The sequence below is a fragment of the Phascolarctos cinereus genome, unplaced genomic scaffold (genome assembly GCF_003287225.1).
Source record: "Phascolarctos cinereus isolate Bilbo 61053 unplaced genomic scaffold, phaCin_HiC Scaffold_726;HRSCAF=1367, whole genome shotgun sequence".
NCBI classification, from domain to species: domain Eukaryota; kingdom Metazoa; phylum Chordata; class Mammalia; order Diprotodontia; family Phascolarctidae; genus Phascolarctos; species Phascolarctos cinereus.
The window spans coordinates 208,587,110-208,611,342 of NW_027556098.1; the positions used below are offsets into that span (position 1 = coordinate 208,587,110).

At 35.1% G+C, this 24,233-nt stretch overlaps 1 protein-coding gene across 3 annotated transcripts in view; it reads left to right on the plus strand.

The window, feature by feature from the left end:
• Nucleotides 1–24,233, plus strand: part of SESTD1 (SEC14 and spectrin domain containing 1) — a 121,964-nt gene that overhangs the window by 47,918 nt on the left and 49,813 nt on the right. For all 3 annotated transcript variants that reach the window (XM_078146956.1, XM_020991068.2, XM_078146955.1), the window contains 2 exons: nt 6,238–6,328; nt 12,962–13,075. In XM_078146956.1, coding sequence (XP_078003082.1) covers nt 6,238–6,328; nt 12,962–13,075 — 205 coding nt within the window. The remainder of the gene's footprint in view (nt 1–6,237; nt 6,329–12,961; nt 13,076–24,233) is intronic.

A 24,233-nucleotide genomic window follows, 5' to 3' on the forward strand; every position in this document is an offset into this window, starting at 1 on the left:
GTGTCAAGTGGCTGAGGCCAGATTTCAACTGAGCTGGAGCTCTATCCACTACACCACTTAGCTGTCCCTTTAAGTCTGTGTTCTAAAGAGATCAAAGAAAATGGAAAAGGACCTATATGTAAATATATATATATGTGTGTACATATGTGTGTGTGTGTGTGTGTGTATATATATATATATATGTATATATATATATATATACATATATATATATATGTATACACACATATGTACACACATATATGTATTTTTATAGTAGCACTTTTTGTGGTGGCAAAGAAGAGGGAGGTGGTTTCAGGAGGAAAAAAACAAAACACCATGGCAAGATCTATGTGAACTGATGCTAAGTGAAATGAGAAGAAACAGGAGATCATTGTGAACAGTGACAACAATTTTGTAATGATGATCAACTGTGAAATATTTCATTACTCTGATCTATACAGTGATCCAAGATAATTTCAAAGGACTCATGATGAAAAAAATGCCATCCATCTTCAGAGAGAGAACTGGTGAACTCTGAGTACAAATTGAACTATAATTTTCTCACTGTATTTTTTTTGTATGACTAATACTGGTAGTATGTTCTGAATGATTTCACATGTATAATTTATATATTGCATGCCTTCTCAATGTGTGGGAAAAGAGTGTGAGGGAGGGAGGGGATTTGGAACTCAAAATTTAAGAAGAAAAGAATCTTGAAATAGATAAATAGTAAATTAAAAAAGAGAAAACTATCTAGGCTGATCAGTAACATTGGTCACATTTAATAAATCAAACCAAACTTAGATGTCTGGTTACCTTAACTGAGGGAGAAAAAATCTTACTCAAAATATGGCAAATAAAGCCCAAATTTGCCTAGAGAGAAAAGAAGACAAATTGCAAAAAAAGATTGTTTATTACCCATAAAAGTAAATATTGAGACAATAAGAAAGAATATAATATATAATATTTTGTACATAAGTGATTTTGGAGTCTTTAGAAAGGCATTGCTTTCAGAACCAATACTTTTCACTGTAATTCCTATGTGAAGATGTCTCTGAAGGACAGATATTGAAGAATAAGTGAGATTAAATAATGAACCGTGTTTACCTTCAGATGTGGCGTCCTGTTACATAATACAATATGAAAAAATTGTGAATTCACTGAGAACATATTTAGAAATGTTTGAAAATAATTTGTAAAGACATGGCATTGCTATTTTAGCAAATATTTTCATGTTTTTGTGATGACTTGGCTATATCTAAGAAAGAAAATCCATCATTTCCAAAATATTCAAGTATCGAACATTTTACTTGACACTGTTTTAGTAGCATTGATATTTGTCTCTAATAGAAGATATGATAAATACTATATTTTTTAAATGGGAACAGTTATAATATAGGTGGAATGTTTAACTCATTTATTGAAGTATGTAAAATATATAAAATGATTTCCAGATTAAAAAAAGTTAAAAGGATTTTATTTTTGTTGGAAAAGATATCTGAGTATTTAAGATATATTCTATCCTTTATTTTTGGTAAAGGCACTTGTGAACCTTGCTTGTTTCAATTATTTAAACATTTTGGTCAAAGATATTGCAAACATTTAATATCCCTAGTCATAGTTCTACCTTTTCTTCAATCCTTTTTGAACTAATAATGCTTTCTTCCTTGGTTTCATATTATATAAGTCCAGTAATTATGTTTAGACAAATGCTTTAGAATTAGCTAGCAAGGCAACTTGGAAACGTATGGAAGTATTTTGCTTATAATAGCAGAGATGTAAATTTAGAAATAGTTACTCTTAGAATTAGATCTGTAGACAGTTCCCAGTTTTTGCCTTAGCATACTCTTTGATATTATGTCATAATGTTGATCATTATAAAATAGATTATATTGTAAAAAATTATGATTTGGTTTTGTATACTTGGTTAAGATTGCAGTATCAAATACATTATAGGTATGGCCAACCTTATGTCCCAAAAATAAACATTGACTTTAAACATCTATTATATTTTAATGAAATTATACTTCAAGCTGATAAAATAATAATATATACTGGATCCATTTATTATCTAAAATATCCCACTGTACTGTAAAGTATAAGCATGATGCATAAAAATACAAGTTCATTTCTCATCAATTAAACTTAAACTAATAGGCCATCTAATAATTATAATAATAAATAGTACCAATTTAGTCAATAATAATTTTAGTATTTTAATTGGAATTTGGAAGGGTTTAACAGGAATGACTTGGTTAGTGCACAACTCTTAAAACAGTTATCCAAGCAAGTCTGAGCTTATCTTCTTAATGCATATCCTTGTGTCAAGCAGGACCTCCAAGTATTACTGTAGTTACTTAGTTGTGGTAAATTATGATAATTTTTCTACCACAGCAAAGCATATTTAAAACTTTTTCTCTTCGCCTCCCATTTTATCAATTTGTTCAAGACAGTCCTCAATGTAAAATCAAAGTCGCTAGAAATCAATAAATCACAGCTTTCAGGGAACTGTACATACTTCTTTGGAAAGTTATCAAAACAATTATTCAGTCTTTGAGTTCAAGATTCTGACCTCTTATGTTATATTTCCGTGGCAGAAACTGAAAAGAGACTGAGAATTGAAGTGAGAATGTTAATTAGTGATGCTTACCTACTCCCTATTTCTTCACTCAGAGGTCTGTATGATGACATGTCTCCAAGTTATAGAGCCACATCCTAGTCTCTTATCTTGAGTGAAGCACAGTGGGAGGTAAATTTTTTTCTAGGTAGGGCAGATTATTAATGAAGGGTCCTTGCAGTCCCAAAAAGGGGCATGAGAAGAGTAATCTCAGAGAACAAAGGAGTTGAAAATTAGAGAGTAGCAAAGCAGTAGCTGGAAGAAGGGGACAGCAACTGTGGAAGATCTGCTCTTTTTCGATAAAATGTATCCTTTCACAGTCATTTTCTTGTTTTGAGTCCTATCCTTCCAAGTTTCAGTGAAACTTATGGGGTTAAATTTACCTTCTTGGGTTGATGTCTCTTGGTTCACCCTATTTGTTATACACACTTTATGTGTTGGCTGTTTCGTTGTTAGCCATTTTTGGATTTTGTCTGATATTAGCAGCAGTTTAGATGTTTAGTTTCCTTTTGCATTTTAATCATTATCTTTGAACTTAATTTCACACTGAAACGTATTTAAGGCCATAGCAATTTAGCATTTTTTTCAGTGATAAATATACCTTCTTTTCTCAAAGCACATCTATAAAAATGTTGATTGCAGTAAAAGGAGTTTATGGATCAAGCAATTTAAACCTACAAACAACTTTGTTAGTTGTGAAGAAAAATATGCATAATATGCTTCTAAGTGTTGCTAGAGTATACAGAATTTTTTTCTATAACTTCAAGAGTTAATAAAATAAGCAAACTTTTTCTTGTACAGTGCAAAAACCCACTACTTAGGCCATGTCTTGCAGTTTTGAATTTCTTTGGATTTGTATGCTTTGCCCCATTGCTACTCAGCTCTTTATAGAACTGATAAAACTTTTGATAAGTAGTATAAAAATAGTTTTAAAATTATTCATGCCTTTTACTGCAGATGGTACTTGCCAGCTTTATTACTTTTGTAATCTAAAGTACAAATTAATTTAAAATATGTTAACTAAATGCTTCATATTATATTTTTGAAAGAAAATTTTATTTTTCCTAATAAATAGAAAAAAAAACCCAGGATTTTACATTAGGTTTAAATATTAAAAATGAACTTATAGCAACAGCTCTAGGAGATAGTATAGTCATATAGTTTCTTTCTACAAGATTAAAATTATAGCCATACTTGATTGTATGATATTTCTCAGTAAAAAGTAGTTTGGCAAGCTCTGTGATAAAAAGTCTAATGGAGAATGCACAAAGTTTTAAGAGATATATACATTAATTTTTAAGATTAGCACAAAACCCCTAGAACTTGCTTGGAATTTGGTTTTTCTAGTACAACTGTAAATATTTTAATAGCAATAAAAGGAATGTATAAAAACAAAAATTTTATTCCTGGAGTTTATTATTCAGGGTTTTCCTTAATATAAAATTAAGTCAAAGTCACTAGGAAAATAAACCAGTAATTCAGATTTTAAGGAACTTTGATGAAAGCTCCTTTTTCTTGCTTTGTTTTGCTTGAAATAAAGATAGTAAGGAGGACTCTTGAGTTAATCCAGCAATTCTGGAAAGCAGTTTAGAATTATGCTAAGTGTTAACTAGAACAGCCATGCCCTTTGACCCAGAGATCCCATTTCATAGGCATATTCCAAAAAGGTCAAAAACAGAAAGGTCTTATGTACTCCAAAATATTAACAGTAGCACTTTTGTGGAAACAGAATTAAAAACAAAATAGATGCTCATCTACCAGAGAACGGCTGAACAAATTGTGTTATGTAAATGTAATTGAATTACTTCTGGGTAAGTAATAATGATTAAGGATTTAGAGAAACTTAAAAAGACACATGAGCTGAAGCAGAAAGAAGCAAAGTAGAATTAGGATAGCAGCACACACAATGATGGCAATTGTGAGTTGGAGAGAACAACAAAATCAATACAACTTAATATTGTGAAATAAGTAATAAGAGGTGAACAATGCACTTGACTTCCTTATTCCTTACGGATAGAGAACATCGCACGTGCTGTCAGTATTAGTTAATGTGTTGGTTAGTTTTATTTAACTGCTTTCTTCCCTCCCTCCCTCTTTTTTATTTTCACGAGGGATGGCTTTCTGGGTAAGGGTAGAAGGGAGGATATGCTTGGAAGTAAAGGTGGTATAAAAACAAAGGATATCAATAAAAATTTTAAGAATCAAGGTATTAAAGCCTATTCTCAGAAAATTTGGTGGGCTGTAGTATTCTAATACAAACATCACAATGTTAATAAAAATATTTTTTGTCCTTTATTAAATCTTTCTTGTCATTAGGTTAGGGAAATATTGACATGACTTGTGATTTCATTGGCAGGGAACTAATTCCCTGATGTAGTAACTTCCTCTCTTAATGCAGGTTACCTTCTCTTTATTTGATAGTCTTAGAAAGTTAATACTGAGGGGCAGCTAGGTGGCTCAGTGGGTAGAACACCGGCCCTGAATTCAGAAGGACCTGAGTTCAAATCCAGCCTCAGCTAGTAAATCCTTACTAGCTGTGTGACCCTGGGCAAGTCACTCAACCCCATTGCCTAGCCAAAAAAAAAAAAAAAAAGTTAATACTGAGAAGTTAAGTGACTTGCCGAAATCATATGGACAGTATTTATAGGAAGCAGGACCCATGTCCTCTGGATATCAAGGCCAGTTCTCTATTCATCATGTTACTTGTCATTAAGATACCATATAGCAAATTATTGTCTTCTAGAAAAACACATACTGCTTTTTGTTCCCTCCAAAAAGTCTGAGACAACATAATGATAATAGGTAGAATAAAAGACAATTTTTTTCATTTGGAGGAAATTTTTTTTAGTACAATTAGGCTGTTAGTATAGCTTTTGTTATATTTTGAAACTGCTGTATTTTTCTTGGTATATAGGTGGTGTTTAGTAGTTGCTTGACTATGATATATTATTAAGATTTGAATTTTTCTTTAGGATTCTTTCTTATTTGACTTGATATAAACTTTCTTTTTCTCCATTATGTCATAAGAACCTTTTCTAGCATAAGAAACAGTGTTGCTGTCACTAAATTACATGATGAAGTACAAAGATAGATGTGGTACCAATCCATTACATGTTTAATACTGTGTAAGATGTGCATTAGGTAACACAATTTTCATTTATTTCCCACCAAATTTATGCTTCATTTCTTGCCTGTTTTATGCCACATTGAAATTATACTTCTAAGGAAGTAGAAGGTAGTCAGTATATATTATATTTTACTGACTTCCCTGTTTAACATAAAGTTACCATTTTACAGATGAAGACACTGTGATTCAAACCAAAACCAGAGGCAGTTATTTTGACTCTTTGGCTTTTGCTTGGAACACTGGGTTTTCTTCCTGTCCTGATATTTTAATTGCCTAATTTAGTTTGTGAATTATGAAATTTAATCTGAAGTAGGAAAATCATTCCCTTGGTAAAACCGAGATGAAACTGCAAAAGAAATTAATCTGTTGCAACTCGGATGAAGTCAAATTGGTTCCCACTGTGTTCAAGAATGTTTAAAGCTGCATTTTGCATAATTTATTTTTAAAAATATAGTTTTCTTTAAAATATCATCTGAAGCTTGTTTTTATACTTCTTTTGTTTTTATTTCAGTGAGAAGTGTAAGGCTAGAGGATTTACTGTGATAGTGGATGGCAGAAAATCACAGTGGAATGTGGTGAAAACAGTTGTCTTGATGTTACAGGTAAATTGAATTTCCTACTATACAAGGAAATTGTTTTATCTTGCAGCTGCTAGTCAATGTACTGAAGTGTTATAATAGCTGAATTATTTCCTTGGAAAAGGAGCAAACCAATAAGAATTCCCTAGCTGATTTATAAGGCCTAGATTCTGTGACCAAACACTCTATGAACTTTAAAGAAATGACTGAGTTCTCCAGAATGTTCATATAACCTGTGTGGATTGTTGGGCTTCTAAAGGATCTAATTACCATTGCAAAAACAGATATAAGCTTTTTTAAAAAAGTTAAATAAGAAGAGAGAATTCTGAACCTGTAGTTAATATATATTGCTTCTGGGTGACATTTTCTTCTAAGAATATATGTTTAAATAGTTATAGTTCTAAATGAGGCAAATTGTCATTCTAAGCTAATTAGGTTCAAGAAAGGTTATTTAACTTCTGTGCCTTCTTCACTTTTGCTTATGACAAACAATAGCATTTACTAAGCATTGCATTTTATTAGGTCTTGTAGGGAACTACAAAGGGAGGGAATTCAGACTGGAGGGCTGACACACATGTATTGCTGCAAGGGATTTGTTTAGAAGAGGTTCCTGGAGAAAGAGAGAATTCTTAAATGGACTTTGAAGCTGGAAAAGGCCTCAGTGTGTAGGAGGAAGAGCCTCTTAATGGGTGGAAGCTTCACTGGAAAGAGGGGCTTTGGAGAGCAGCAGGGAATGAGACTACTCAGACACAGGGGTGGGGAAGTTGATGGAAACTCTTGATCAAAAATTTTAATTGAATGTCAGAATCATTTGGAAGCTGCTGCAAGGTTCTGTACAGGAGTGGAATTAACAGTTATTTCTTAAAGAAGATAAGTCTTATACTGTAAATATTAATGTAAAGTTACTGTTAACCCACCTCTGACCCCATTTAATCTTCCTGGGTCTCATTTTCCTCAACTTTAAAATGAAGGGATTGGACCATTGATCTGAAAGCCTTAAATGACTATAAAACAAAATGAGATGAACTTGAGAGCAGGTGGACTGTCAGTCATTTTTTACCATAAGTCTTACCTTAGTGTAATCTGACCCATAGATACAGTCTGCATGTTTGTACAGTTGGAGAGAAGTGTCTGCTAGAGTACCCTTTGGCTATGTTCTCAGCCTTATGCAGGTCAACATTTTTATCAGTGAGTTGGATGAAGGCACAAAAGGTATGCTTGTCAAATTTATAAATTAGATGAATCTAGGAAGGGTAAGTAACATTTTAGATGATGAAGGGTTGACTCTAGTAAGAGGAAATGTAATATTAAATATTAATATAGAAACATTAGATATTGTATAATGTATTTACATATATTAAAATATATGCATATTATACATAACAACATATTAATATTAAATATTAGATTTTTACTTGAAAAAAATGAACTTTATCAGTACAAGACACCCCTGGATAAATGTGAAAAAGATCTAATGGTTTTAGTGGATTGTATGTTTAGTATGCATTAATGTGACATGGCAGCCCCCCAAAAATGAACTTGATTTTGGATTGAAAAAAGAGAGGAGTCATAGTTTCAGAACATAGACAATTATTGCCATACTTTATTTGGCCTTGATCAAAACATATAACATTTTAGGAATCATAAAATCACTGTTCTTAGAGTTGGAAGAAACTTGAAATGCCTCATAGCGCACTCCTGAATAAGAACGCTCTACATCACCAACAAATGATCATCCAGCTTCCACTCAAAAACCTACACTGATAGTGAGCCCACTAGCTAGTAAGCGAGTTAGTTCAAGTTAGTAAGCATTTTTTGAGCACTACAGGCCTGGCACCACTATGCTTAGCACTGAGAATACAAGACAAGGGAGAACAAAAATAGTTCTTATCCTCCAGAAACTTATGTTCTCATGAGAGAAGTTCACACAGAACAGGGAACTGAAAAGAGTAGAGAAACACCCACACAAGAGCATCTAGAAGTCCAACAAATCAAGAGTGGAGCCAGGAGATGAATGAAGGGGTAGGATTGATTTGGCTTCTCTACTTTACTTCACATTCCAATTAAAGTTAGCCCTTCTTCAGGAAGTCTTTACTGATACTCCTTAATTCTAGTATCTTTTCTCTTTTAATTATTTCCATTCAATCCTTTGTAAATTATTTTTGTATATTTATGTCCTTGTAAATGTTTTTGCATGTTGTGAGCTCCTTGAGAGCAGGGATTGTCTTTTGCTCTTTTTTTTTGTTTTGTTTTTTTTGTTTCTTTTGGTGTCCCTAGAAATTAGCAAATTTTGATGTCTTCCCTGAAATGTAACATCCAGACTGAACATAATACTCCATATATTTTCTGACCAGGGAAAGATACAGTGGAAGTAATATTTCTCTTATGCTAAAAAAAAAAACCTGAGCCTCTCATCCTGTACTCTAAATTCAGATGAGAACTTGTGGCTACAGTGTCATAATATTGACTCGTTGAGCCTAGATCATTTTAGGTGAAGATCTGGATGATTTTTCACAAGTGAAGAATTTTATGTTAATCCCTATTAAATTTAATAATAGATTCAGGGCTTTATTCTAGCCTGATACCCACACACATATTTGTGTGTGTGTGTGTGTGTGTGTGTGTGTGTGTGTGTGTGTGCGCGCGCGCGCATATTTTTGGATCTTTTCATCCAGAAATGTTAGCTGACTGTCATTCAAAATGTTAGCAGAAGGATATAGTAAACTGGAGTACATCCAGGATAGAGTTATCAGGGATGAAAGCCATATATGTGGATAGGCTGAGTAAAAAAATAGATGATAGCTATCATCAAATATTTAAAGATCAGGCATATGGAAAAGTGAGCTCTTGTTTTGTGTGGTACCAGAGGGTAGAAATAAGAGCAATGGGAGGTAATGGCATACAATCCTGAAATATTTTTATTGTAATTATTTTCTTTCTTTAAATTCATTTCTTAAAACTTAGTGTGTCTTACATTCTGAAAAAGCAAATATTATTACATGAGAAATAATTGTACAAAATGGAAATGCTTCTATAATTGTTTGAATGTACTTATTCTTGAGTTCCAAATTTTCTCCTCATCTTGTCCCTCCCCCCACTCCAAGATGGCATGCATTCTGAAAACTCCTTCCCCTAATCTACCCTCCCTTCTGTCTCTCCCGCCCCCTTTCTCTTATCCCCTTCCCCTTCAATTTTCCTGTAAGCAGGATAGATTTCTGTACCCCATTTCCTGTATATCTTATTTCCCAGTTGCATGTGAAAACTTTTTTTTTTATCATTTGTTTTTAAAACTTTGAGTTCCAAATTTTCTCCCTTCCTCCATCCCCAGCCACCCTCACTGAGAAGGCAAGCAACTCAATACAGGTTATACATGTGTAGTCATGCAAAACACTTCCATAGTAGTCATGTGAAAAACTAAGTATATTTCCCTTAATCCTATCCTGCCCTCCCCATCTATTCTTTCCTTTCTTTTGACCCTATCTCTCCTTAGAAGAGTTTGCTTCTGATTACCCCCTCCCCTAATCTGCCCTCCCCTCTATTATCCCCCTGCTCTCTTATCCCCATCACTCCCATTTTCCTATAGGGTAAGATGGATTCCATACCCAATTGAGTGTGTATGTTATTCCCTCCTTAAGCCAAATCCAATGAGAATAAGATTTCACTCATTCCCTCTCACCTTCCCCCATTTCCCCTCCACTTTGTAAAAGCCTTTTCTTGTCTGTTTTATGTGAGATAATTTACCCCATTTTACCTCTCCCTTTCTCCTTCTCCCAGTATAATCCTCTCTCACCTCTTAATTTTATTCTCCAGATATCACACCTTCATCTTCAACTAATCTATTGTGCCCTCTGTTTATTGATCTATCTATCTATATACATACATATAATTTTTTCCCTCCAACTACCCAATATTGACAAAGGTCTCATGAGTTACAAATATCATTTTTCCATGTAGGAATATAAACAGTGCAGCCTTCATAAGTCCCTTATGATTTCTCTTTCCTCTTTACCTCTTCATATTTCTCTTGAGTCTTGTATTTGAAAGTGAAATTTTCTATTTAATTCTGGTCTCTTCGTCACGAATGCTTGAAAGTCGCCTATTTCACTGAATGACCATTTTTTTCCCTGAAGGATTATACTCAGTTTTGCTGGGTAGGTGATTCTTGGTTGTAATCCTATCTCCTTTGTCCTCTGGAATATTATATTCCAAGCCCTCTGGTCCCTTAATGTAGAAGCTCCTGCATCTTGTGTTATCCTGATTGTGTTTCCACAATACTTGAATTGATTCTTTCTGGCTGCTTGGATTATTTTCTCCTTGACCTGGGAACTCTGGAATTTGGCTACAATATTCTTAGGAGTTTAGCTTTAGGGATCTCTTTCAGGAGGTGATTGGTACATTCTTTCCATTTCTATTTTGCCCTCTGGTTCTAAAATATCAGAGCAGTTTTCCTTTGTAATTTCTTGAAAGATGATGTCTAGGCTCTTTTTTTTGATCATGGCTTTCAGATAGTCCAATAATTTTTAAATTCTCTCTCCTGGATCTATTTTCCAGGTCAGTTGTTTTTCCAGTGAGATATTTCACATTGTCTCCTATTTTTTCATTCTTTTGGTTTTGTATTACTGTGTCTTGATTTCTCATAAAGTCGGTAGCTTCCAATTGCTCCATTTTAATTTTTGAGGAAGTTTTTTTTTTTTAGGCAATTGGAGTTAAGTGAGTTGCCCAGGGTCACACAGCTAGTAAGTGTCAAGTGTTTATTCTGAGGCTTTATTTGAACTCAGGTCCTCCTGACTTCAGGGTCAGTGTTCTATCCACTGCGCCACCTAGCTGCCCCCTAAGGAAGTATTTTCTTCAGTAAGCTTTTGGACTTCCTTTTGCATTTGCCAATTTTGTTTTTTAAGTCATTCTTCTCCTCATTGGCTTTTTGGACCTCTTTTGCCATTTGGGTTAGGCTATTTTTTAAGGTGTTCTTTTCTTCAGTGTTTTTTGGGTCTCCTTCAGCAAGTTGTTGACTGGTTTTTCATTATTCTTATATCACTCTCATTTCTCTTCCCAATTTTTCCTCTACTTCTCTTACTTGCTTCTCAAAATCCTTTTTGAGCTCTTCCATGGCCTAGGACCAATTCATATTTTTCTTGGAGACTTTGGATGTAGGAGCTTTGACTTTGTTGTATTCTGATTGTATGTTTTGATCTTCTTTGTCACCAAAGAAAGATTCTCTGGTCTGACTTTTTTTACAACGTTTGCTCATGGTCCCAGCCAATTACTTGAGTTTTAAACTCTGTTAAGGTAGGGTCTGCTTCCAGTGTGGAGAATGTACTGTCCCAAGTTTCGGGGGTTTTATGCACCTGTTTTCAGAGATACTTCTAGGGACCTGTACATTTTCAGTTCTTCCAGGGTGGTATGATAAGGGGTGAGGTGTTACTCCTTTCCTGGCTTGTGCTGTGGTCTATGAGTGACCATAAGCACTCTTTTCTGCCTTGGAACTGTGAGGAGGATTTCCTTTTCACCGTCCCCCCCACTACAAGCTCCACCCTGCCAGCACTCCTTCTTGCCCCAAGACTGCCACCCAGAACTGTGACCCAGAGTCAAGAACAGGCAAAGCAAGAGAATCCTGCACCAGCAAAGCCATCCCTGCAATCCCCCTCGGATCAGCCACTCAATTCCCCCTCTGTCTGTGTGCCAGAAGCTCTAGAAGCACCTGCCACCCTGGAAACAGCTGCCACCCTAGGGCCACGTATGAGGACTGGGGCTGGGACCAACCTTCTCTCTCACCATGGTCACAGACTTTTCCTACTGACCTTCTCAGTTGTCTTTGGTGTTCGTGGGTTGAGAAGTCTGGAAACTGCCACAGCTGCCCATGATTCAGTCCTCTGAGGCCTGCTCCAGGTTCACTGAGGCCTGTTTTGCCTGAGTGCCCATGCCGAGCTGCCTCTCCTAACTTGGTGCAATATACCTTTCTAATCAACCATCTAGGTTTTCTTGAGCTGGAAATGTGTTTCACTCTGTCTTTTTGTGGGTTCTGCTGCTTTAGAATTTGTCTAGAGCCATTTTTTACAGGTATTTGGATGGGTTTGGGGGAGAGCTCAAGCAAGTCACTGCTTTTACTCCTCCACTCCCCAGGAAATGAATTTACTTATTCTAAAGAACTTCTTTTGTCTGGTTGATTAAGAGAGATATAGAGGATGTCCCAAAATTTTTCAACACACTAAGAGCTTAAAACTGTACTAAAACTTTTAGGAACCCTATATTGTTTTATGCCATGTAAAGCCCATGTTACAAAATGCAAAATTTCTCAACTCTTAGGCATTTGCGTTTTACCTCAGTATCTCTTCATTAATTTGGTTGAAAGGGTGATAAAATCCAAAATAATTGACTGGATGTTGCTGAGTCAAGTTAAGTTTGTGAAATCTTTGTTAATCACTGTGAATTTTTATTTTCTTGTCATGAGTATGTTTTAGAGTTTGGAATTTTGCCAATATAGTATTAAATTTGTATCTTTTCCAAAAAGTGATATTAATTGCATAGCTCACTGGTCTTTGTTACATGACCAACCAGTCGCACTAATAATAGAGATAACATTTTTATCTTTCAGTCTTCTGCCGTTTTTATGTACTCTCAATGTGTAATTTGGAATTTCATTTTCAATGTACTTTGCAGAATGTTGTCCCAGCTGAGGTATCACTTGTTTGTGTAGTAAAACCAGATGAATTTTGGGATAAGAAAGTTACACATTTTTGTTTTTGGAAAGAGAAAGATAGACTTGGCTTTGAGGTAAGTTCATAATTTTCCAATAATAACTTTTATAAATTCATGTTCTTGGTATTTTAAATCATTCTAATGATTCATTTGGGTGACTGAAATATTTTCTTTCTCAAGTATTCATATATTTAAGAAAACCTTAAACTGATAGTAAATTACATCAAAGAGGTAACCCAGTATTGTGGGAGGGAGTAGGAGGAAAACACTGCATCCAGAGTAAGAACTGATAAATAGAAGTATGTATAGAATAATTTTACATTAATTATTTATGTGTGTGTGTGTATACACATACATATATACATATTTGTGTCTAATGGTAGCCAACTCTAGGAAGGAGGAGGAAAGAAGAAAAGTTAGAAAAAATACACATGATAATTTTGTTTTATGTTTTTTAAGGAATAGCAAGTTGTGTATAGTAGATTTGCAGTTTCATGTGTAATCATCTTTTTTATTGTACTGTGTTATGGAAATGCTTGTTTTGTTCCATAAATTAAAAATAAAATAAATTAAAAACGAGTCAGAATATCTAGGTTTGTATTGCAGGGAGGATGTTTATTAGCTTTTTAAACTTGGGTCATTCGTTTAATTTCTGAACCTTAATTTCTATGTGTACATTGGTAACACTTGCCCCGCCTAGCCTACAGTGAGTAACAAATAAAATAAGATGTTTTAGCACTTTATAAATCTTGAAGTATTATATAAATGTAAGCTATTATTGTTATTCTAAATATTTTTGGACTTTAAGCATCACTACTTCTACTTACTTAACTGAGATATGTTGTGATAATTTCGTTATATTTATTGTGGTTATAACACATGAAAAAAGCTGTGACATATAGTATATATTGCAATTATATCTCCTGACTTTAACTGTAAAAATTTTGATCTTTTGTAGATCTCATAGAAGCTAAGAGTTGAAATATAAACACATTTATCTTTTCAGGATTATAGCTAGCACCTTGTAGCAGTTTCCCCTTTCACAGACTATTTGTTAGTTCCTATGTCTCATCACGACACTTGACAGTAGCCGATCGATGACTTGAAATAAATTGTGAGAGCATTGAAGGGTAAAGAGAAAAATAATGATTTAATCAGAACTTAGATGTTTGTGGACCAGCTAATTAGCACTTAACGTGTATATTGGCTGATAGATTTACCCAACTCGTATGTGGAAACATACTATGGAAGTATTGAACCCTATGAATGCAAACTTTCAAGAAGTCTAATAGATAAAATTCAGCTGAAATTTTGTACTTTGTTGTCATCTTTTTTCACTGATGATGTTGATGTATTTTGAGTAGAAGCAAAAATTTGATTTGTCAATAAGTATTTATTCATCTCTTAGAGTGTTGAATACTGGTGATTCAAAGACAAAAATTAAATAGTACCTGCTCTTAAAGATCTTACATTCTAATGGTGTAGATATGTGATCTAAAGGTAGGGAGACTGCCCAATATGGTTTTTATCTGTTCAGGGTCAGACAATTTGAGTCAGCCTAATGTCATTAGAAGCATACACTCATTGCTGTTACTCTCACAGTTTAACCATATCAAAATGATTTCTTGTCCCAACCAATTTGAACAGCACTGTAAGTTTGTTTTTAGTTAATTTTATGGACCACAAGTGTTTCATTGCATTACAGTCCTGAATCTGAATTAATGGAATTGCACAAGGTAGGCCTGATCCAGATATTTATTGTAGTTGGCAGGATTTGATTTGGATTACCTTGTGGTTGAAGTTCAGGGAATGATGCTGCAGAAGAAGGGGAGCCCAAGTTCTTTGAATGCCCAGATGAAGGAGTCTAGTAGTTCTGGTATTGATGTATTTCTAGCAGCATTTGGGAATAACCTTTCAATAGGATTAGGAAAGTTACCCCCACCCCTGCCCTGTCCCTTTAGGAATAGCTCAGTAGGTGCTTAAGGAGATTAGCAGAGAGAGCAAAGGTATAGCAGGAACTAGTATTCCTTGGCCCTTGTTAATAGTTTTAGAAAAGTTTAATCATCATCATAGGCAAAATTAAAAAAAAAATCCTGTCATTTTGTATTAAGCAATTAGAGATAGATAAGAGTGTACTTTTGTTTTTCAATGATCATGTCTTGAAGATAGAGGGATAGCTTATGGACTTAGTAACAGCAAAAATGAAGAGGAGAGTGCTAATGGGATAGGGGTAGGGGATAAGTGGGAAGGGGACATAGAGGGGAGTTGACACTAATAGGTTGCAAATAGAAACTATGGTCTTTTACTTATGGTTTGCTAGAGAATGTGTTAACTTTGGGGCAGCTAGGTGGCGCAGTAGATAGAGCACCGGCCCTGGAGTCAGGAGGATCTGAGTTCAAATGTGTCCTCAGACACTTAACGCTCACTAGCTGTGTGACCCTGGGCAAGTCACTTAACCCCATTGCCTAGCAAAATACAAAATACCAAAAAAAAATTATAATAAGAATGTTTTAACTTCCAGTTAGATTCTAACTATATTGCGGGAAAAGGGGGATGAGGATAAGAATTGGGAACCTATCCTGATGGTAAGAGAACCTCGGGCTTGCTCCATTATCGTCCTCCAGAGGAAGACTTCCTCCAAAGGGCTTTTGATGGTGGTAGACTTTTAACACCAAGAAACTTAGGAGGTTGCATATGAAGTTTAATACTAGAACAAAATGTGGTGAGGATGTGGCCAGTCGAGAGTTTTCCCTAGCTTCAGAGTTCCATAGGCTTGGAGAATTCACAGAAGATTTATTGTTGCAAAATTATTTTAATCAGATCCCCCAATTGGAGACTAGACATTTTTCACATGGCTGAAATGCTGAGTTCTGTTTACCTCACACATCATAGAGATGAATTCTCTTTGTAACTGGTTCCCCAATAGGAGACTGTAAGGTAGGTCATGAAATCCCTAAAAGAAATAGGTTTGGTGGATTTGATCTATTCCCTTCATCCCAGTCTTGCACCTCCTGGGGTGAACAATTTTTTCAGAAGCAGTTATATCCTACCTTTTGGGCAAAGACCCATCTGAGTGGCATCAGACTTCACCTGTTTCTGAGTTGAAATGGGAGACAATTTACTTTTGCCTGTTATTTTTTTACATTGTGAATGATAACCATCTATGTATAGGGAAACATGACTCCTAAAAAGTTATGTTTAGTTACTGTTAGGACCTCTTGTTTGATTTTTATATTGTATATCTTTAAACAAACAAAAAATTAAAAGAAGAAATTCACTTGCTTTGTCAAGTGCATGAATCAAATTAATTGAGAATTCATTACTAACAATTATTTACAAGTTAGCCAAGAAGTTGTAGAATATACAGAATTTCCCCTAAAATTACTAAAGCTTATTCAATCACATAGTTCTTGCTAAAATAACATTATTAATAGTATCAATAAGGTATTAGTAATATTTTAGTGAGAACAGAAATATTTTTAGGCTATTAATGTTGTTGATTTGATCTTTATTTCATTCTCTTAAATTTTGTATAATGTACATAGTATACATATATGTAATTTATATGTACATATATTGGGGATAGGGCATCTAGGTGGTGTAGTGGATAGAGTGCTGGGCTTGAAGTCAGGAAGACTCATCTTCTGAGTTCAAATGTAGCCTCAGATACTTACTAGCTGTATGACCCTGGGCAAGTCACTTAACCCTGTTTGTCTCAGTTCCTCGTCTATAAAAAAGAGGTAGAGAAGGAAACAGCAGACCACTCTAGTATCTTTGTCAAGAAAACTCCAAATGGGGTCACAAAAGTCAGACATGACTGAATAACAACAATATACTGGAGATAGGAATGTGTGCTTAAAACTTCTTTACTGATGGGGTGTACAATCAAAAATGTTGGAGAATACTAGTCCAGGTTGTTATGCAGTTGTATAGATATTTAATGGGACTGATTAATCCATTAATAGATATACCTTGAACACTTACTCTTGGATAATTAGCTAGGCCCAGGAAAAGAGAGGGCTGGATTGCCTGTAGGAAATTGTACAGTGATTTTAGTGACTGTTTTCTCCTTGAAAGAAAGACCTATCAGGGGCAGTTAGGTGGAGCAGTGGATAGAACACCAGCCCTGGAGTCAGGAGGACCTGAGTTCAAACCTCAGACTCATAATACTTCCTAGCTGTGTGACTGTGGGCAAGTCACTTAATCCCAACTGCCTCACTTAAAAAAAAAAGACCTATCTTTTTTAACATCTATATTTTTCTGGTGATTCTGTATGGCTTATAATCATTTAAAATTTCTACCTCTGAAAAATAAAAATTCTGAGCTCAAGATGGGTGCTCTGTTCTTACTTCTGCCTCTTAGAATCTTTCATTTCTTTAATGCTGTGCTTGTGTGCTATCTCTTCTATAAAGACTTTTCTCATTTCTCCATTCCTGCTCTTCCACCCCTACTTTGGTTAGTGTTTTCTCCCTGATCAGATTCTCTTATGTTTACTTATCTATATACATGTTGTTCCCTCCCCCCCCATAAAATTCGAGCTTCTTTGAAACTCATGACTTTTTTCTTTTTTGTCTTTGTATCCCCAGCACAGTGGCCTACCACAATGTCTTGTACATAGAAACTTCTTAATAAATACTAGAATTAAATTGATCAACAGTAGATTGCTTCAGAATGATAGGAAAATTTTCAAAATGCAGAGGAGAGAGTATGGTGCAGAAACAGGTCAGAACTTTTTTTCCGGAGAATAAATAAAGAACTAAGAGTAGTTAATTCTACCAGGAATTTAAGAGAGTAGTTCTGACAAGAGTAGTCACTATATGAGATATGCTAAGGCCAGGGGGTGACCATCCAGTATAGGATAACAATGAGATAGCAACCAGATGATTCCCAGATTGGGTTCAGGTTAAGGGTAGAAGCATTGATCATCCCTGGACAGTGAGTAGTGAGACTCTAGTAGTGAGGCAAAGAACCCTAGCTTTTCCTTTTACTTTCTACTTCTTTCCTCTTTAGCCATTCTCCATCTTACTCCAATTAATTATTATTTCAGAAGTTCATCTGTACTGATTGTTTTGGAATTCATTAATATTTTACCATGTTTTCAGATGATGAAATCCTAATGGACCTGAACCTCAGTACCTAATGTACTCATAATGTCCTTGAAGTATATATTGTACTAATAATACTCTAGGTTCTCTCCACTATTTGTAACAAAAAATTGAGATTTCCTTCCTGGGATATTAGGAGCATCTCACCCCTGGTGATGACAAAGGGACTCCTACTTCCTTTTTTCTTCCAGTTGCTTGGCAGTTGAGGAAACCCCTGGCTCTAAGTTACTTAGGATTTTAGAGATTTGCCTTTGTATCCCTAGCACTTAGCGGAGTGGCCTAGCACAGCGCCTTTTGTCTTTTTATGTTATTTGCAACCTAACACAGGCACTGAGGGGCAGTAACAAGACTCAAGGAGATGAGAAAATCACATTGGGGTTCTTGGGGAGTATGTGTTAGAAAATCAAGCTGGAGGCTAGGAGGGTTAGGAAAGAGTATGAGGGGTAAGAATGGGGATAGAGCTTCTTTACAAGGAGGAAAACATTTTAACCTACAAAAATTTAGCCTATAATTACATTGTTTCTAGAACTTTTTAACTTCAGTTTAAGAAAACAACATTGTTTTCGCTTTAAACATCTTAGTATTTTAATTTATTCATCTACATAAGCAATTCCAGTGCCAACTTACATGTTTTCTTTTAGGTTACTATCAATGATAAGCTTCATTAAGCAGAGAGAACCATACCGATCTACAGCAAACTAAATTATTGTGTAATTTAAAATTATGTTATTTCTATGAAGCTTACCCCATAATTTAAGTTAGAATTGTGTGTAATTCCCTGTACTCACAATACCAGTGTTGACTGGTGACTATCCTTTCTTTGACTAAATCTCACTAAATTAAACTATGTATAGGACAAAAATGAAGACTGTAGAACAATCAAAATATGAGTGAATAACAGACTCACATTTGATGTAATGTCAATAAATCTAGTCTAGCTCTCTCGATTAAGTCATTTAGGATCTGTTTCATTTCTTTTGAAAGTTGACATTACTTGGTAATGATTTCCCCCTTCAGTCTAAATGTGACTGGAATCCACATGAAGATTGTCTCAGTTTTAAGAGAGAAAGCTTCTGGTTCTTTTTTCACACCCTTGACCTGTGGGAGAGCTGTAGTATTCACCAATATTTATTTCCTGTTAACTCAAGTCTGGTGTGTGTGAAATCTGATTTCACTTCAACCCATGAACCCAGCATATTGCTTTAGGAATATCGAAATGCTACAGAATTGCTGCATTTGGTTGGGAGGGAAAATGTTGTGGGAATTCTATAGAACCATAAAGTATTATGGAGGCATTTGCCTCTCTGGGAAGTTCTCCAGTGCCATTTTGTGTTGATATTGGAAGTAGGGTTCTTATCACAAATCAGAATAATGGGAATGGCATGAGCTGTTTTGTTCCTTCATAGCCCAACAAGTTTGTTAGTGGGACAGAATGACCTGAAATTTCAGCAATGGATCAAGTGTCTTATCCATCCATGTGTTAGTGGGCCTCAAAAAATAACAATAATCATGATAGATAGGTATTGCACTTGCATGCTTAGCTACTTTCTTTAGTTATTAGCTACATGTTTAATAAATATTCATTGATCTTCAAGATCATTAAAAGTAGCTGCGAATCATTTTTCTTTTCAAATACTGTTCTCTATCTCAGGCTGTGTTATGCAGTGATAGTATCTTTTTTCTGTAGGGGTGTCTCAGAAAACTGATTAGAGAACTGAGAGTATGATGTCTGAGGCAATTGCAAACATCCCATAAATTAATAAATGGTAATATATTGCTACAATATGCATTTTAAGTTTGGTCTTAAATGTTTATATTATACTTACTAATATATTGTATATATTACACATACATATGTTTTGTAAGTTATATGTATATATCATATTTACTAATCACATAATGAACTTTTCTAACTACTATACTCTATACTTGGTGTACTTAATTAAATATTTATTATACAGAATGCAAGTTTTTTTTGGAAAAGAATACCTTATGCATGGTCATATAATGTCATGGAAGTTGAACTTTATAAATGGAAATGGTATTCAGATTTGCTGAATGAAAGAAAACAGAAAAAGTTTTTTTGTTAAATTTATACCTTTACAAAATATTTATTGAATATGTATGTGCTATGCTAGGTAAATTAAAAGCAGGTGAGGCTGGGGCAGCTAGTTGGCACAGTGGATAGAGCACCGACCCTGGAGTCAGGAGGACCCGAGTTCAAATCCAGCCTCAGACACATAACACTTACTAGCTGTGTGACCCTAGGCAAGTCACTTAACCCCGTTGCCCAGCCAAAAAAACCCAAAAAATGAAAAAAAAAATAGGTGAGGCATATTAGGCACATTATGATGACTTGCAGGGCAAAATATGTGCTTGTGTATTTTTTGAAAATGTACTTTTTCAGAATCTTACCTTATTTGGGCATAGTTAGTTTTAAATGGACTAGTACAATTCATTATTTAATGGATTCTTTAATTGAAACCCTTTTGAGATAGTAATTATATTCTAATTTGTCTGTTCTCAAAGTTAGAGGGTTTTTTGTTTGTTTTTTTAATGCAAAATCTATCTATGTTCTTGGGAATTTTAGTCAGAATTATAGTACACTATATTTATAGTGCACTATATATTTCTGATAGTTTTAATTTGTTATTTCTCTAAATATGATTATTCTTACATTGTTGCTTTAAGAATGTCCTTATTCAAACTCCTTTGGAGTTGGTACCAATGAGGTTATAACACGTCACTTAATTTTTCTCTTCCTGTTCCTATACAGTAAGCTTGTTTCTACTCCTCCAACCTGATTTTAAAGCCCTTGATGAAGGGACCGTTTCTTATACTTTTCTATCATGACAGAGCACATAGCACAGTATAGGGTACAGTGAGGCAAGTGATTGGGATTGGATCTAAGATTTTACTGCGATGATAAATTCCCTTTAACAGTGCAGGTCAGCACATTCTCTGTAACTTATAGTCTTAGAAATTTACCTAGAGCACTGGGAGCTTAAGTGACTTGCCCATGATCATACAGCCAGTATTTGAACTCAGGTCTTCTTGATTTTGAGGCTAGCTTTCTGTCCATCACTTCATGCTGCCTGTCATTGATGATTGAGAAATTTGTATAATTTCAAAGTTTAGTATATATGTATATTGTGAATGTGTATGTACATATACATACACACATATATACATATATATTTAAATGATTGAGGGACTTTTACATGAATCATTTAAAGTATGTGTATACAGTTTTCTAAAGTACCCGTCCTTTAAAATCCTTCTAATTAAGTCACAATTTAAGTATTTAAAGGGTTAGAGTATAACTCTTTATAGGAGCATAGACTTAGAGCTGGAAGGGAAATTAGATAGAGGTCAACTGGTTCAAACCCTTCACTTTATAAATGAGGAAAGTGAGGCTCAGAGAGGTGACATTACTTGCCTAAAGTCATAGAGCTAGTAAATATCAGAGCTGGAATTTGAACCCAAGTCTTGGATTATAGATCCAACACTTTAAAAAAAATTTTTTAAACATTTTTATTTAAAGTTTTGAGTTCCAAATTCTATCTATCCATTCCTCCCTCCTTCCTTCTCCTCCCCACTCCCTGAGGTGGCAAGCAATCAGATATAGGTTATACATGTGCAACTATGTAAAAACATTTCCATATTAGTCATCTTGTACAAGACTCTAGTACAAGCAAAAAAATGAAAGAAAGAAAGTGAAAAATAGCATGCTGTATTCAATCTGTCTGTATTCAATCAATATCAGTTCTTTCTTCATTAGTCCTTTGAGATTGTCTTGGATCATGGCATTGCTGAGAATAGCCAAGTCATATACAATTCTTCATTGAACAGTATTTCTCTTACTTTGTACAGTGTTCTCCTGGTTCTGTTCACTTCAGTATGCATCGGTTCATGTAAATCTTTCCAGGTTATTCTGAAATTATCCTGCTTGTCATTTCTTACAGCACAACAGTATTCCGTTACAATCAAATACCATAGCTTGTTTAACCATTCCCCAATTGATGGGCATCCCTTTGATTTCTAGTTCTTAGCCATCACAAAAAGAGCTGCTATAAATATTTTTGTACAGATAGATCCTTTTCCATTTTGGAGGATGTCTTTGGGATATAGACCTAGCAGTAGATCAACACTTTTTCAACCTTTTTCTGTGTGGTGAAGGAAAGCTTTTGCATAGCATATCCCCAAAGCACAGATAATTTAACTGTTGTCACAATTAGCCAACTCAGCATTATGCTTTATAAAAAGAACTGTATAGGATAGAGATTGGACCTGTAATTACGTTGGTATAGGGCACTTCCCAAGTAAGGAAACTCCCCCTGCCAATTCAGAGCTACCCCATCTTTGGAATTGTATAATCTTAGAGAGATGCCTAGAGCACTGTGAGATTAGGTCACTAACCCAGGGCCACACAACCACTATTTATAAAGGTATTCCTGTCTTTGAGGCAAGGCTATATGTGAGCATGTGAATATACATACATACATACATACATACATACATACATACATACATACATACATACACACACATGTGTGTATGTGTGTGTGTGTATATATATATATATATATGTGCTTACAATTAGGTATAACATATTTGCATATGTAGATTAAGTATTCCAAATATTGTATACTACATTAGAAAATATAATAATCTATGCAGACAATCAATTATATATACAATAGAGCCACACTGTGAATGGTACTTAAATATCACTTCACCTATGTTACCTAATTTTTAAAAATATATTACTTATGATGAAGATAGTATAGCTTTGTACTTAGGGTTGTGGTTTTGCATTTATGTGTGTGTTAAGTCCATTTCCTCCTCTGCTAGGGATTCGGGGGGTGGTGGTGGTAAATAGGCTGCCATGAGAGTGCTTTAGGTTTTTTCTCCCACAAGTAGAAGAATTCTCCCTCCCTTTTCTCCTTCAATACTTGGACATCACATCCCCTGTGTGATACAAATAGCCTGGTATACATTCCCCAAAGTAGTTGGATAGATCCTTGGCAGAGGGGAATAGGGCCCTGTATATACCAGGGGATAATTTTGCTGTCATCTGTTACCAGATGGTTTATCAGGGAGAAAAATATGATTATATGGCTAGGTAAAATAACTAGAAAAGATAGCATAGAATATTTGCTATCCCCCATGCAGAGGAAGGTGTTAAACTAGTTCCCTCCATGATAAAAAACAAAAATAATGCAACATTATCCTAGAAAAATAATATTTTCAGAAAGAGAAGAATCTTGTTTTTTAAGAATTCACAGTTTCCTAACAGTTCAGTCTCCATCCCCTATTACCCAATTCTTTATTGCCAGCCCTCAACCTACCATCCCAAATTACCAAACAAATGTTACCTACTCCTTTACATTGTGCTGTCTGGAATGCCTGTTCCATAGGCAACAAACTTGTTTTTGTCACCTTAAATCTTGTTATTTCCCACACCTTACAGCTATTTCTCTGACTTGTCTACTTCCACCCCCACACCTGCAGAACATAGCCTCCCTAACTGCCCTTTCCAGTACTGCCTGCACATTCACTCATTCACTTCGGCTTACTGGTCAAGGTGAGGGAATTGGAGTGCTCCTTGCTCTCCATTTCCACTTCTGAGTTCTCCTCCTATCACCTTCACTCAAGAACCTCTTCTCTTTTCAGATGCAAACAATTCACATCTTCCACCCACTCAAAATCCTAGTAGCTGTTTTCTACAGACCTGCAGAATACTCCCATTCCTTCCTCAGTGAGTTCGGTACCTAGATGACAATCTTTCTTCCCTCAAACACCTTAACCTCCTAGTTCCTAAAGCTCCTCATTTCCCATGACGTACCCCTTCCTCCACCCCATCTCAGCCAGTTACGAAGATAGTTATACCCTTACTTGATATCATCCACAAATGCACCACCTTTTTATTGAGGAATTCTGAAATGTCCCTATTTGAGCACACTCTTTTGGCTTTCCATCTCTTCCTCTGCCTTCCCCTAACAAACTACTCTTTGTCCAAACCATGGCCTCCAGTCCTTGACCTTTCAGTTTTCTTCTAGGTCGTCACTCTTGAGCCAGCCCCTCTATTTCCCCCACTTTGTGAACCAGTTAAACTCTCAATTGTA